Source organism: Rhododendron vialii, chromosome 9a (assembly GCF_030253575.1).
Source record: "Rhododendron vialii isolate Sample 1 chromosome 9a, ASM3025357v1".
Lineage (NCBI taxonomy): Eukaryota > Viridiplantae > Streptophyta > Magnoliopsida > Ericales > Ericaceae > Rhododendron > Rhododendron vialii.
Window position 1 is genome coordinate 22,306,605 of NC_080565.1, and position 14,958 is coordinate 22,321,562.

The 14,958-nt window shown below is 34.2% G+C and overlaps 1 protein-coding gene across 1 annotated transcript in view; it reads left to right on the forward strand.

Moving 5' to 3' along the window:
* LOC131301490 (uncharacterized) overlaps positions 1-14,958 on the forward strand; it is a 43,993-nt gene that overhangs the window by 24,215 nt on the left and 4,820 nt on the right. The window contains exon 8 of the mRNA XM_058327829.1: positions 14,012-14,122. Coding sequence (XP_058183812.1) covers positions 14,012-14,082 — 71 coding nt within the window. The 3' untranslated portion in view covers positions 14,083-14,122. The remainder of the gene's footprint in view (positions 1-14,011; positions 14,123-14,958) is intronic.

Below are 14,958 nucleotides of genomic sequence, written 5' to 3' on the forward strand. Positions count from 1 at the left end.
CTTTTTCGATATTTGGTGTACTGCCTTTTTGTTAATAGATGTCATGCTTTGGTGGCTATTTTTTTCTTATCAATGTTGATAAAATCTATGCCTTGGAGGATCTTCTTTGTTTTGATAAATGTTGAAGAATTTTATGCCCATTAATTGTGAAATCTGTTTGTGAAATGGAGGGATACCTACCATTTTAGTGGGATGCCATAAAACTGGAAGTGTTTACCATGTCAATGTGCATACTTACCACGAATACTGGATATACATAACTAAAACTGAAAATTCTTACTACAGACTTTGGAAAAAACAAATAGCAACTGCAGGTACTTACCATGTCAATAAGCATACTTACCACGAATACTTGATGTTTAGAACTGTAACGATCCGGATTTTTGACCCAATTTTTTTCCTAAATATAATATTATTAGAATTATTTTCCTTAATGCAATTCCTTTTTTTTTTTTAAATACAATTATGCATGCAATATATACATGTTTTCTTTTTAAATTTTTCCTACACACAAATTACATGCATGCATAAATACAAACTCCTTCCATCTCTCCGTCTCCTACTCAGTCTCTACTTCCTCCCTAACCCTAAAATCAAGCCAAATTCGTCCATTCCAAATCTCATGAACCCAACCCCATTAAATTTACTCTTATTCTCTTTCACCAAAATTCTCCTATAAATACCCCACCCCATTGACCCACGAAATTTACACCACAATATTCCCCACGCCCCACCAGTTCAAAAGAGAGAGAAAATCAAGTTTCAATCCATGGAGTTTTAGAGAGAGAGAAAGTAGGTTTCGTACCAAGACCCAACCAAAACTCAATCTGACTATTCCAATCTATTCCTTCTACTTCTAGCATCACCAAGCATCGTCCAATTTGATTCCAAAGTCTCCTGATCAAAAAAATCGAAGTCTTCTTTCCCAAAATTCAAGATTCATTTTTAAATCAATTCGATCCGATTAAAGGTACTATAATCCTATCCAACCTCTTCTCTAAGTATATTAAGTGTTTATATGTTTAACCCTATGTCCCGAACGGAAAAAAAATATAGTTCAATGCGCGTTTTCTGCCGTATTCACCAATTTGATATTATTTTTGAGTCCGACACTTTATTTGTAATTATTTGCGACGAAGATGACCTTTTGATATTTATTTTACAATCCGTCTGATATTATTATTATAAAAAACTACTGACTTGATATTATTTTCTTACAATATAATATTAACGTATTAATTATATCAGTTTAATTTATCTAGTAGATTGGGTTGATTTTAAATGTTTTGAAATAACTTTGCGACCTTCCAATCTTCATTTTTGACCCCCGGACTATTTTTTCTAGACTTTTCACACCTCAAAGATCATAACTTGTTAAGATCATATTTTTTTATTTAATTATCTATTTATTAAATTATTTATTCGTTATCTATCAAAGTTTACAAACGAAAAATCTTTGCGACCTTCCAAACAATGTTTTAACACCCAAACTAATTTTTCCTAGACTTTTTGCATCTCAAAGATGATATCTTGTTAAATTGATATTTTTTTATTTAATTTACTATTTATTGTTATTTCTAAAGTGTTTCCGATCAAAAATTCTTTGCGACCTTATAAACGTTATTATAAATGCCCGAGTAATTTTATTTCGACTCTCTATATTCTGAAGATGAAATTTTGTTAACCGTAACATATTTTAATTTGTAAATTATTTATTATCTATTTACTTCACTTTCGGCCACTTTATTTAACGTCTTTATTTAAATAAATCCCGTGACCCTCCGAACCCAACTTTTGACACTCCACTGGTTGCGTAGGATCTTTAGGACTCTTATTTAGGTCATGATAAATATTTCAATATTTTAATCTAATTAATGTATTTAAATTGGTTTTTAATTAATCTATTATCTTAGAATTAATTAATAAGAGTCCAGAAAATTTTCCTTTTAAATTATTTTAAAACTCTTACTTTATTATTGACATTGTGACCATACAAGATTAAGGGCAACGACCCATTCATAAAAAGTTGCATGATTTCATTATCTATTTATTGTTTTAATTATTATTGATTAATTGCATATTGTGCCGATACTTGACTTTGATGCTAGAGTGGACCCTAGAGACATGGGGTGGTATTGCGAAATAGAATTCATCTAGACGATGCTAGATAATGGATAGACTAGAAAGTTTTTATTTTTAGATTGCCTGCAGGCGTGATTTTAAATTGTGTGATGAAAATGAAACTGGCGGGTGTCCAGTGATAAATTGATGAAAAGAAAACTGATGAAAATGAAACTGGCGGGTGTCCAGTGATAAAAACACCAGTGATAAATTATGTGATGAAAATGAAACTGGCGGATGTCCAGTGATAAAAAAATTGGCGGGTGTCCAGTGATAAATTATGTGATGAAAATAAAACTGGCGGGTGTCCAATGATAAAAACACCAGTGATAAATTTTGTGATGAAAATGAAACTGGCGGATGTCCAGTGATGATTGTGAAGTGATTTGTGAGGTGGTATATAAGATAGGCGAACCCTAGTTGTGATTCAGGCATGATAAGCTGTTACCCAAATTATGCAACCTAGAGGGGGGGTGAATAGGATTGCTAGTAATAATTACCAATAAAAATTTATCTCTAACAATATATGCAAACAATAAGTATGCAATCAAAATAGAGAGATAGAGAGATAGAACCCGTTTATAGTGGTTCGGTCCGGATTTGTCCACGGTCCGGCCCTACTCCACTTCTCCTCAAGCAATTACTTGAAGGTTAGACTAATCTTTAAAAGATTACAACTTGTAAGTCTTGCGGGTGCTTACAAGAACCGAATGCCTCTAGCTTTCCCGAGGAGCTAGCACAACCGCAAGAATTTTCTCCGAAAACTTCTCAAAAACAATAACACCCAAATTCCAACCCGAATTTGGTCTTCTAAGCTTTCAAGTGTTTGACTCAAACACTCACTTAGGAAATACAAGTATGTGAAGAAGGTATGAAAATTATCGCTCACGACTTGTACAAATTTTCTCTCAAGAATAATATGAAAGTGGAAGAACAATGAGAATTTTTGGCTTTGATCTTTTGAGAATTTGCTCTTGCAATAATATGGAATGTTGTAGCTTGTGTATGTTCTCATTAATGAGTTCTTGATGCCTTATATAGCCATCCATATGCTTCCTAGCCGTTGGAAACTAGCCGTTGGAAACTAGCCGTTTGAAACTAGCCGTTGGAAACTAGCCGTTGGAAACTAGCCGTTTGATAGAGTGGTCATCCGGGTGGTCGTCCGGTTGTCACAGCTTTCTGTTCAGACAGCCGGCTTGTCAGCCGGTTCGTCAACCTGTGGCTCACAATTTCATCTAAATAAACCGTTAAAGCATGTATTGAGCTCAATAAAGTCTTTGTAAATATAAATCATGAATCCAAGAGACTTTATGCTATATTTCAAGGTCACGAAAATATTTAATTCGGGAATCGACTTTTCGATAATTTTGTATTTGCCGAATAAAAAAATCATTGAATTAATCATCAAAATAATTAATAGAGATGCATATAAATTTTCACAAATTATAATGCATACATTTTTCAACAATCTCCCCCTTTTTGATGATGACACAAAATGATAGTTTTTATTCAAGTAGGAGTTATGCCAATCTCCCCCTTAATACATGCACCAAAGCAGTTATCTACGATCAACGAGTAATAGCAATAATCATCAGATCATAGCAAGCAATTTTTTAAATTTGCCCAAAATGGCAAGATAGATCAATTAAAACTTGGCTTTTTCTCCCCCTGTGACATCATAAAAAAAAACTAAAAAGAGAAAAACAATAGGGCCATGGTTCCAGCACCATGCCGCTCTTGCCCTGTAGCACTCTATCTTCGTTCATTGAGAGCTTGGCGTCCTTGATTTTCGTATTCTCGAATAATGGCTGCTACAACGGCAGCTATAATGCCAATCCAATACCACAGAGTATCCACATTTACATTCCATCCGAACCATGGTGGTATTCTCATGGTAAGTAACGCACACAGCAGAATGAAGATAAAGAGTTGCATCCAAATGGTTTGGATAAACAACCTGAACTCTGCTCGTTCGGCATCTCTTTCGTAAAACTCAAATGGTAACCCTTGCGGTATGTTTGCCATTGCTTGATGAGAGATTTAGGCCGAGAGAGAAGGAAAGATAGATAGATGAAGAGATAGAGAGAGTGTTGTGGAATTTATAGAGTATGAGAGAAGTGTTTGGAATGCTGCGCCGAATTGTTTGAAATGCTGCGCCGAAAGAGAGATAGATGAAGAGATAGAGATAGGATAGGGGATGCGGTAGAGATGCGGCGCCGAAAGAGGATAAGAATAGGGGAAGAAAATTGTGTTCGGGTGTTTATTGTTGTGTCCCCTTAATACATGCTCCCCCTAAAAGAGAGCTTTTTAAAGAATGCGAGGGGTATTACCGAGAATGATTATCCCTGCAAGCTTAGAGACAAGAAATTCATATCGGCGAAGTATATAAGAGACAATTTAAGCACTAAGCCATGAAGTTCATACAAACTAAGTGTAACAGACTTAATAAATCAGAGTTAGCAACGCAAAAGCTTGAATAAGTCTCAACCTCACGGTTGTCCGGTTGGACATCCGCTTGGACATCCGACTGACAAATGCAGGTTAAGTCCAGAAATCGTTTAAGAGGAGTAACATTAAAGACCATAAAACTGATTTTCTTCATACCAAACACAGGAAAATGAAACATATGATAAAATGTTTGGAGGGTGATTTCTTTATCAAGATCATTTGTACTCTCCATCAAGTATGATATTTACGAATTCAATCAACTCAACATTGAATCCAAAAAAAAACTTTTGACATCAAGAACACAAAATTTTTTCATAAAAGATTAGACATGCCGAGTTCTCGTCGAATGAAACAAAATTGTTCTTCACCAAGGGGTTTTGTGAAAATGTCCGCCAATTGCTTGTCGGTACTAATAAAGTTAAGTTCAATATCCCCTTTTTGAACATGATCTCTTATAAAATGATGTCTAATCTCAATATGTTTTGTTCGAGAATGTTGAATTGGATTCTTGGTTAAGCTAATTGCACTAGTATTATCACATTTAATAGGAATATGATCATATTGCAAATTGAAATCCTCCATTTGTTGTTTGATCCACAATATTTGGGCACAACAACTTCCGGCCGCTACATATTCCGCCTCGGCGGTAGATAGAGCTACGGAATTTTGTTTCTTGCTATGCCAAGACACTAGAGAGTGCCCTAGAAATTGGCAAGTCCCACTTGTACTTTTACGATCAACTTTGAAACCTCCAAAATCCGCATCCGAATAACCAATTAAATCAAATGCAACTCCACGTGGATAAAACAATCCTAAGTCATGAGAACCGGCAACATATTTAAAAATATGTTTAATAGCTTTTAAATGCGATTCTTTAGGACATGATTGAAATCTAGCACACATGCAGACACTAAACATTATATCAGGTCTACTTGCCGTGAGATAAAGTAATGAGCCGATCATACCTCGATACATCTTTTCATTGACGGCCTTACCATTCTCATCTTTGTCTAGCTTAGTTGATATGCTCATTGGTGTGCTCATTGGCTTTGATCCTTCCATGCCAAACTTCTTAATAAGTTTTTTCGCATACTTGGCTTGGTTGATTATGATCCCCTCATTAGTTTGCTTGATTTGAAGTCCGAGGAAGAAGTTAAGCTCCCCCATCATACTCATTTCAAACTCACCTTGCATACACTTAGCAAACTCTTTGCACATATTATCATTAGTGGCACCAAAGACAATATCATCAACATATATTTGAATAATGAGCATATCTTTACCTTTGCCTTTAATGAAAAGAGTAGTATCAATTTTTCCACGAGTAAAGCCATTGTCAAGCAAGAATGAGCTAAGTCTATCATACCATGCACGTGGTGCTTGCTTCAAACCATATAGAGCTTTTGAGAGTTTAAAAACATGATCGGGGTATACATGATCTTCAAAGCCGGGAGGTTGTTTGACATAAACTTCCTCATTTATGAACCCATTCAAAAATGCACTTTTCACATCCATTTGATAAAGCTTGAAATTTTTGAAAGATGCAAAGGCAAGCAATATGCGAATAGCCTCTAATCTAGCTACCGGTGCAAAAGTTTCTTCAAAATCAATACCTTCTTCTTGATTATAACCTTGAGCAACAAGTCTAGCTTTATTCCTAACAATATTTCCGGATTCATCTAGCTTGTTACGAAAAACCCATTTAGTACCTATAATAGAGTGATCAAGAGGCTTAGGTACTAATGCCCAAACTTTATTCCTTTCAAATTGATTTAACTCATCTTGCATGGCCAAAATCCAATTTTCATCATCTTGAGCTTCCGGAAAGTTTTTAGGCTCAATTTGATAAACAAAAGCTTGATTTTCACAAAAATTTCTATGAGACGAGCGAGTGGTTACCCCTTTCGAAACTTCTCCAAGAATCAAGTCTTTTGGATGGTTTTGCACGAATCTCCAATCCTTGGAAAGATCTTGGTTGTCTCCCATGGCATCTTGAGGTTGATTAATAACTTCATCTTCTTTGATTTGAGAGCTTTCTACTTGAGTATCACCATCAACTTTTTCTTGAATTGTCAAGTCATGAATCTCATGTGTAATTTCTAAGTCATCATTATCAACAACATCCTTAGTAGCACAAGGATTAGATTCATCAAAGGAAACGTGAATAGATTCTTCAACAAGATTAGTGCGCTTATTATAAATTCTATATGCTTTGCTAGTAAGAGAGTAACCAATAAAGATGCCTTCATCCGATTTTGAATCAAATTTACCCAAGTCATCTTTTCCATTGTTTAATACATAACATTTACAACCGAAGGCATGAAAGTAATTAATGTTGGGTATTCTACCATTCCAAAGCTCATAAGGAGTTTTCTTGAGGATAGGCCTAATTAAAACTCGATTCAAAATATAGCATGAGGTATTAACGGCTTCTGCCCAAAAATATTTTGGCAAAGAGTTTTCACAAAGCATAGTGCGGGCCATTTCTTCCAAAGTACGATTCTTTCTCTCAACTACTCCATTTTGTTGAGGAGTACGAGGTACAGAAAAGTTATGACCAATACCATGTTCATCACAAAACTTTTCATATAAAGAATTGTCAAGTTCTTTTCCATGATCCGTACGAATGTTAGAAATAACAAATCCTTTTTCATTTTGAACTCTTCTACAAAGTTTAGTGAAATTAGGATAAGCCTCATTCTTATGAGCTAGGAACATCACCCATGTATATCTAGAGAAATCATCAACAACAACAAGACAATAATAGTTTCCACAAAGACTTGGAGAGCGAGTTGGTCCAAACAAATCCATATGAAGTAATTGCAAAGGTCTAGTAGTTGAAACAACATTTTTGGACTTAAAAGAAACCTTGGTTTGTTTTCCTTGTTGGCAAGGACCACAAAGTCTATCTTTTTCAAATTTGATTTTAGGAAGACCTTTTACCAAATTTTTTCTAGAGAGTTTTGAAATAGCATCCATACTTGCATGTCCTAGGCGCCTATGCCAAAGCCAACTATTTTCACTCAAAGCGGAAAAACATTTTATATCACAATTACTTAAATCATTGAGATTAAAAACATATACATTTTCAAGTCTTTGTCCAACGAAGAGTGTCTTGTTGCTTTTGACATTTTCAATGATACATTTGGATTTTTCAAAGATAACACGATTTCCTCTATCACATAATTGACTTATGCTAAGAAGATTGTGTTTTAAACCACTAACAAGTAAAACATCTTCAATAATAGGAGAATTACCTATATCACCGATTCCTATGATTTTGCCTTTGTTGTTGTCTCCAAATGTGACATGTCCACCATCTTTAGACGAAAGAGAATTGAAAGCCCTCTTGTCACCGGTCATGTGTCTTGAACATCCACTATCAAGGTACCAACTTCCTTCCTTGAGAGAACTTTTAAAGCATACCTACAATAGCACATCAATTCTTGACTTTTGGTACCCAAATCATCTTGGGTCCTTGAAGGTTAGCATTGATACGGTTCTTAGGAACCCAGACCTTTTTTGCATTAGAAGATGAGTATCCTTTCATAGGACAAGTAGGAGAAATATGACCAATTTTACCACAATAATGACATGTCAATTTAGAATGGCTAGAAGGAGGAACATCTTTTTCAAAAAGATTTTTGTGTTGAGTGGGATTATAACCAATTCCGGCCTTGTGAAAAGAAACCATTTGTTTTCCAAGAAGAATGTCTAAACTTTCTTTTCCATTAGTGAGTTTTGAAAGAGAATTAGTTAAATCATCAATTTGTTTTTCTAAAGATTCGTTTTTGGAAGTATCCTTCAAATACTCTTTTTCTTTTTCCAAAGAGGTTCTTAAACTTTCATTTTCTTCCTCCAAAATATCTTTCTCTTCAATTAAATCATCTATTTCTAGTGAAAGATCTTTAGCAACCTTTTTAAGAAATTTGTTTTTAGAAACAACCTTTTCAAATTCTACTTTCAACTCTTTATAGGCAATAAATAATTCATCAAAGGAATAGGATGAGTCGAGATCTACCTCGTTTTCTTCGATGGCCATGAAACACAAGTTAGCGACCTCTTGTTGCTCATCGTCCTCATCGGAGCTACTATCGTCACTATTGTCCCATGCGGCCATCATAGCTCTCTTTTTGTCCTTCTTTGAATATTTTTTTGCATATGGACATTCACTTTTGATGTGGCCGGGCTTCTTGCACTCGTAGCAAATGATTGGATCCTTTTTACTATTTTCTTCTTTGCCTCCATCTTTTCTTGAAAATCCTCTGCCTTTGTGAGATGCTCTATTTTTGAGGAGTTTCTTGAACGTTTTTGTGATGAGCGCCATTTCATCATCCTCACTTTCGTTGCTTGAATCCTCCTTGCTTTTTGATTTGCTTGTTGTACTTTTGAAGGCAAGATCCTTAACTTTCTTCTCTTTTTCACCCTTGAGGTTGTGATGCATTTCCTCCGTCATGAGAGATCCCATGAGCTTGTCCATCGTGTATGTTGAGAAATCTTTGGATTGTAGGATGATGGAGGTGGTAGTGTCCCAATTGGTTGGCATGGAACGGAGCACCTTCCTTGTCATTTCGGATTGACTGTAAATCTTTCCAAGAGCTTTTAAACCGTTAGTAATACTAGCAAATCTAGCAAACATTTGAGATATAGATTCATCCGGTTTCATTTTGAAGAGCTCATAGCTATGCACAAGAATATCAATTTTGGACTCCTTAACTTGACTATCTCCTTCATGTGACATTTCTAACTTATCCCATATTTCTTTAGCCGATTCACATGCGGAAACACAATCATATTCATTGGGAGTAATAGCACAAAAAAGAAGGTTCATAGCTCTATAGTTCTTTTCTATTGAAGCCTTTTCCAAATGACTCCACTCATAATCTGGTTTAGGCATAGTCTCTTCTCCAACTTTCTTAGTAGGAATAATGAGACCATTTTTGATAATTTTCCATAGATCATAATCCGTGGATTGAATAAAGATCATCATTCTATTTTTCCAATGAGAGTAATTTTCTCCGGTGAACAAGGGAGGTCTATTGGACGATTGACCTTCGATACAAGAAACATTACTAGTGGTTGCCATGGATCTTAACTCTTAGATGGTTAAATCTACAAACAAGAGCCGAGGCTCTGATACCAATTGTTACCCAAATTATGCAACCTAGAGGGGGGGTGAATAGGATTGCTAGTAATAATTACCAATAAAAATTTATCTCTAACAATATATGCAAACAATAAGTATGCAATCAAAATAGAGAGATAGAGAGATAGAACCCGTTTATAGTGGTTCGGTCCGGATTTGTCCACGGTCCGGCCCTACTCCACTTCTCCTCAAGCAATTACTTGAAGGTTAGACTAATCTTTAAAAGATTACAACTTGTAAGTCTTGCGGGTGCTTACAAGAACCGAATGCCTCTAGCTTTCCCGAGGAGCTAGCACAACCGCAAGAATTTTCTCCGAAAACTTCTCAAAAACAATAACACCCAAATTCCAACCCGAATTTGGTCTTCTAAGCTTTCAAGTGTTTGACTCAAACACTCACTTAGGAAATACAAGTATGTGAAGAAGGTATGAAAATTATCGCTCACGACTTGTACAAATTTTCTCTCAAGAATAATATGAAAGTGGAAGAACAATGAGAATTTTTGGCTTTGATCTTTTGAGAATTTGCTCTTGCAATAATATGGAATGTTGTAGCTTGTGTATGTTCTCATTAATGAGTTCTTGATGCCTTATATAGCCATCCATATGCTTCCTAGCCGTTGGAAACTAGCCGTTGGAAACTAGCCGTTGGAAACTAGCCGTTTGATAGAGTGGTCATCCGGGTGGTCGTCCGGTTGTCACAGCTTTCTGTTCAGACAGCCGGCTTGTCAGCCGGTTCGTCAACCTGTGGCTCACAATTTCATCTAAATAAACCATTAAAGCATGTATTGAGCTCAATAAAGTCTTTGTAAATATAAATCATGAATCCAAGAGACTTTATGCTATATTTCAAGGTCACGAAAATATTTAATTCGGGAATCGACTTTTCGATAATTTTGTATTTGCCGAATAAAAATATCATTGAATTAATCATCAAAATAATTAATAGAGATGCATATAAATTTTCACAAATTATAATGCATACATTTTTCAACATAAGCTTTTCCCTTGTTGTAGTTATTGGGATGCATACTCGGTACATAACTTAGGTGCATCTGCGACAGCAAAGGGAAGTGATCTCATGGGACCGAGCATGGCTAGCGGTTGGGGAGGAAAGATCTTGCGGAGAGATCTTAGATTTCACATGAGGTTATGGATAGTAATGAACTAGCTTATGTGGAGAATATTTGTTTGGCTTCTTCGATTCAATATTATCTTGTTACCTGCTAATTGTAAAGTAAGAGGGGTGGTTGGGTTGGATTATTCTACTGGGTGATTTATCACTCACGGATACGTCTGTATCCTGGCAAATCGTTTGCTTCGGCGATCAATTTGCCAGTGGGCGCAGGATTTAATGGAGAGGATTCAAAGATGGTGCAGTTCGACACGGAAAGAATATCATGAACGAAGATCGTGTATGCCTCGAATTTGTATCAAGCCTAGAGTTAGCTCTGAAATTAATGTATTTTGAATCAGTAAATTTATCTTGTGACTGTAATAGCTAAACTTTATTTTTTAAAAATTAAATTTATTTAGCAAATTTTCTTAAGATTTTATTTTATATTGCTTTCGGAAAGTCGGGGCTTTACAATAACTAAAAAACTATATATTTTTACCACAAATGAGAAAAAACAAATAGCAATTGAAGATACATACTTAACTACCACGATTACTGGATGGACTTAACTAAAACTGAACATTTTTACCACAAACTTGGGAAGAAATAAATAGGGACTGAAGGTTACGATTACATTCTTATGGTAAGTATTACCCTAAACAGTGGTATGTAGTTCCCTACAAGATAGTAATCATGGCCAAAAGAAACTATACAATGAATTTTTTTACTTAGATCAAATCATTGTGTTTAAGAGCAAATAATCACAACTAAAATTAGTTTCTTATTGTGGATAACTTACTTGTTTAGCTTCTTCAACTTATTGTCTTTGAAAGTTACTGAGCTTCTTCAATAGTCATATCTTGAGAGTAGGAAGGAGATTCACAGGAGAGTTGAAAAACTTGGTAGAGTATATTTTGCTGGATAAGATTGGAGATTTTAAGGTAAGTATGAAGAAACCTAATACGATTAATGCTATAATTTGAGGTAGGTGAGCATGAAAATTCACTAAATAAGTGGTTCAATTATAGTCATTGTTTTGTTTCAACAGAGTAAGTATTGGCAAATAATGAGGCAAGTATTACCAAAAACCATGGTAAAACTTGTGTCATGTAGTAATACTTCATCGTATGAATATCCACGATTTTGCGGCCCTATTGTGTGGTAAGTAATACACTCATTATGGGTGGGTAAACATTTATGAATCTTAATTAATGCACTATAACAGTATAATGAGGTAGTTCATAAGATACCTACCACAATAAATTATTTTATGATTAATTGAATGAGAGTGTATTACCTTTTTAATTAATAAAAATAAATGATTAATTGAATGAGTTATTTCAATTAAACAAATTAGGCAATTCACTTTAATCAACTGTATCAATCCTTATTGGTCATTTCTACCAACAACATTCTTAACTATCCCATCTGCTAATTATGCCATGGTGATCGAATCAAGGGGTTCAATCACTTGATTAAACTCTTTTAGTCCATTGTATCGATGATCAATGATCATTGTCAATCACATATACTATTAATTATTATATCTGTATTCATCCTTACTGATTGATCAGTATCTAGTTACATGACTCATAACTACCAATCGTATCAATGCTCAATGATCATATAGCAATCAATTCACTTATCTAATTGTATTGATGCTCATTAACTTTTCTTAAAAAAGTATTAAGTAAATTTGTACGTTATCAATTGATTGATAACTTAGAAATAATTTAATCGTATATATTAACAATATTAATTGAAAATTAGTAGCGTATATTTATAATAAAAAATATTAAGTAATTTTTGTAAGTTATTCTAAACAATAAATGAATAATTATTTTCACAATAATATTTATCAATTGATTGATACTTAAAAGTAATTTAATCGTATATATTAACAATATTAATTGGAAATTAGTAGCATATATTTATAATAAAATATTAAGAAATTTTTGTAAATTATTCTAAACAATAAATGAATAATTATTTTCACAATAATATTTGTAAATTACTTTTTACTTAGAAAATAATTTAATGGAATATATTAACAACATTATTTTAAAATTTAGGCAATTTTTTCGCTTATATTTTAGTTTCAAAATATTGTTATAAAAATATTGGCTTACAAATTAAATATTATTTAATTATTTTTATATTTTCACCCAACATTTAGTTGTCTATTACACAAATGATTAGCAAAAAGATAAAAAGTAGGGTGAATAGAACTTTTTAACGTTTAAAAAAAAATCTTGCCAAAAAGTACATTTTTCCGTAAAAAATGTACAAACATGCTACCTGGAGAACTTAGAGAGAGAAAGGCCAAAAAAAAAAGTTGGAGTGTAGCCTTTAGTTGTGGTAAGTATAAAATATTTTGTGGTAAGTGTCAGCATAAGAAATAGTAAAAAGAACTAGTGTTCATGGTAATTATAATAATGTTTTTTGACTCAAAACGTACAAAACCACCTTACTTTTTGAGGTGGTTTTGATCCAATGACTAAAATTAGCTTAAAATTTGATCTAAAGATCCATATTAAATAAGATCATACCCCAGTACCACACTGGGACATCATAAAAAAAAAGTTGCAAATCTCCAGGAAACCATAGCTTTCTCTGTCTCTGCGTGTGACTTCGCCCAAATCCTCTCTCTGTTTGGTCCTCGCATTTGAAGTTTTTGCACCCTTCGAACAACAAGTACGGCAACAATCGAAGGAGTTACAACGACAACGATCAGCAGTCAAAGTTTTTACAGTCGCCTACGGCAACAATCGAACAACGGCTTTAGTTAAATCGGTTTCCTTACTTGCATCTAGCGTTTGGTCAACACTGTAGTGTTAGGTATTGGGTAATTTCATGGAATTTCGTTTCGATTCAAGAAAAAGAATGGATATCCAAAAACGCTGTTCGAACACATCTCTTTGTTTATTGATCTTGTTCATGTTCATCTACTCTCTTAGACTATTTGTGTATTGTAAGTACAAAATCTTTGTTGTGAAATCTATAGATATCCAATTTCCACTTTATTGAACATGTGTACATTGTTTTGCTGCTATATTTTTTGAACTTGTTAATTTTCACTTTCAGTCTTCTAATTGCGAGTCTCTGATTTTTCTGGTATTATACTTTTTAGCTATTTAAGAATCTTCTTTGGCTTTAGCGGAGCTCTTTATGTCATTCCAGATTCTAGATTGTGTATCGGGCCATCAGCAATCGAAGGAGTCGAAAACGGCAATCAGCTGTACGAGTCATAGACGCGTACGAAAAAAATCGAACAATTGTTTTAGGTTTCAGGTAAATCGTTTTCCTTACCTACATATTGTGTTTTGCATTCTCAACTTGAATCGTGTTCCAAAGTAACCCATCTGGTTTTTCGTTGTTTTCAAAAACTGAAACTGCATGATCCATTGAATGGGTTTCAAGGCGCGTAACGTATTTTAACTGTTGTGTCCTATACTTGCAACAAATCTGCACTTTTTGGACTACTAGTTGGCATCTGAAGGAAATTAGGACTAGTTTTTCAAAATGACGCCTGTAAATATTTCTGTCAATATAACTTCCTTGTCATTCTAGGAAATTAGGTCGGCATTGAAATTGGGGAAAACTAATGTTTGTTTTGTATGAAAATGGAAAAGGTGAATCTAGGTTGTGGAAATTCTAGCTTGTGTTGATTAGGCTGTGGTTGGATGCGTAAAAAGTTATCTTTTTGGCCAAGTAAAAATTGGCTTTAAATATCTATATGTAGCTTACTTCTGCATACATATTTGCTTTGCTTTTTATCCTCCCCTGATTTGGATAAGAACATATATATCCTACTTCTATTATTACCAATCAGTTTGTATGCAAATATGTACATCACTGTAATTGTAACTTTTGCTTGGGTTGACCACAATTTTTGTGCACAACCACTATGTAATAAGGTTTGATCATGTCATCAAGTCTTAATTTGAATCAGTTGACACTTGAAAATGGTTATGTTTTTTGTATCAGCTGAAAGGTTTATGTTGTGTCAGTTGTGTTTTGTTTCTGTAACTAGGCCTGTTAAATGAACCAAATTGCTTGAGTTCAACTTGCTTCGGTTTGTTTAAGATTGGCTTGTCTAGCAAAAAGGCCAAGCATTAACACAGGTT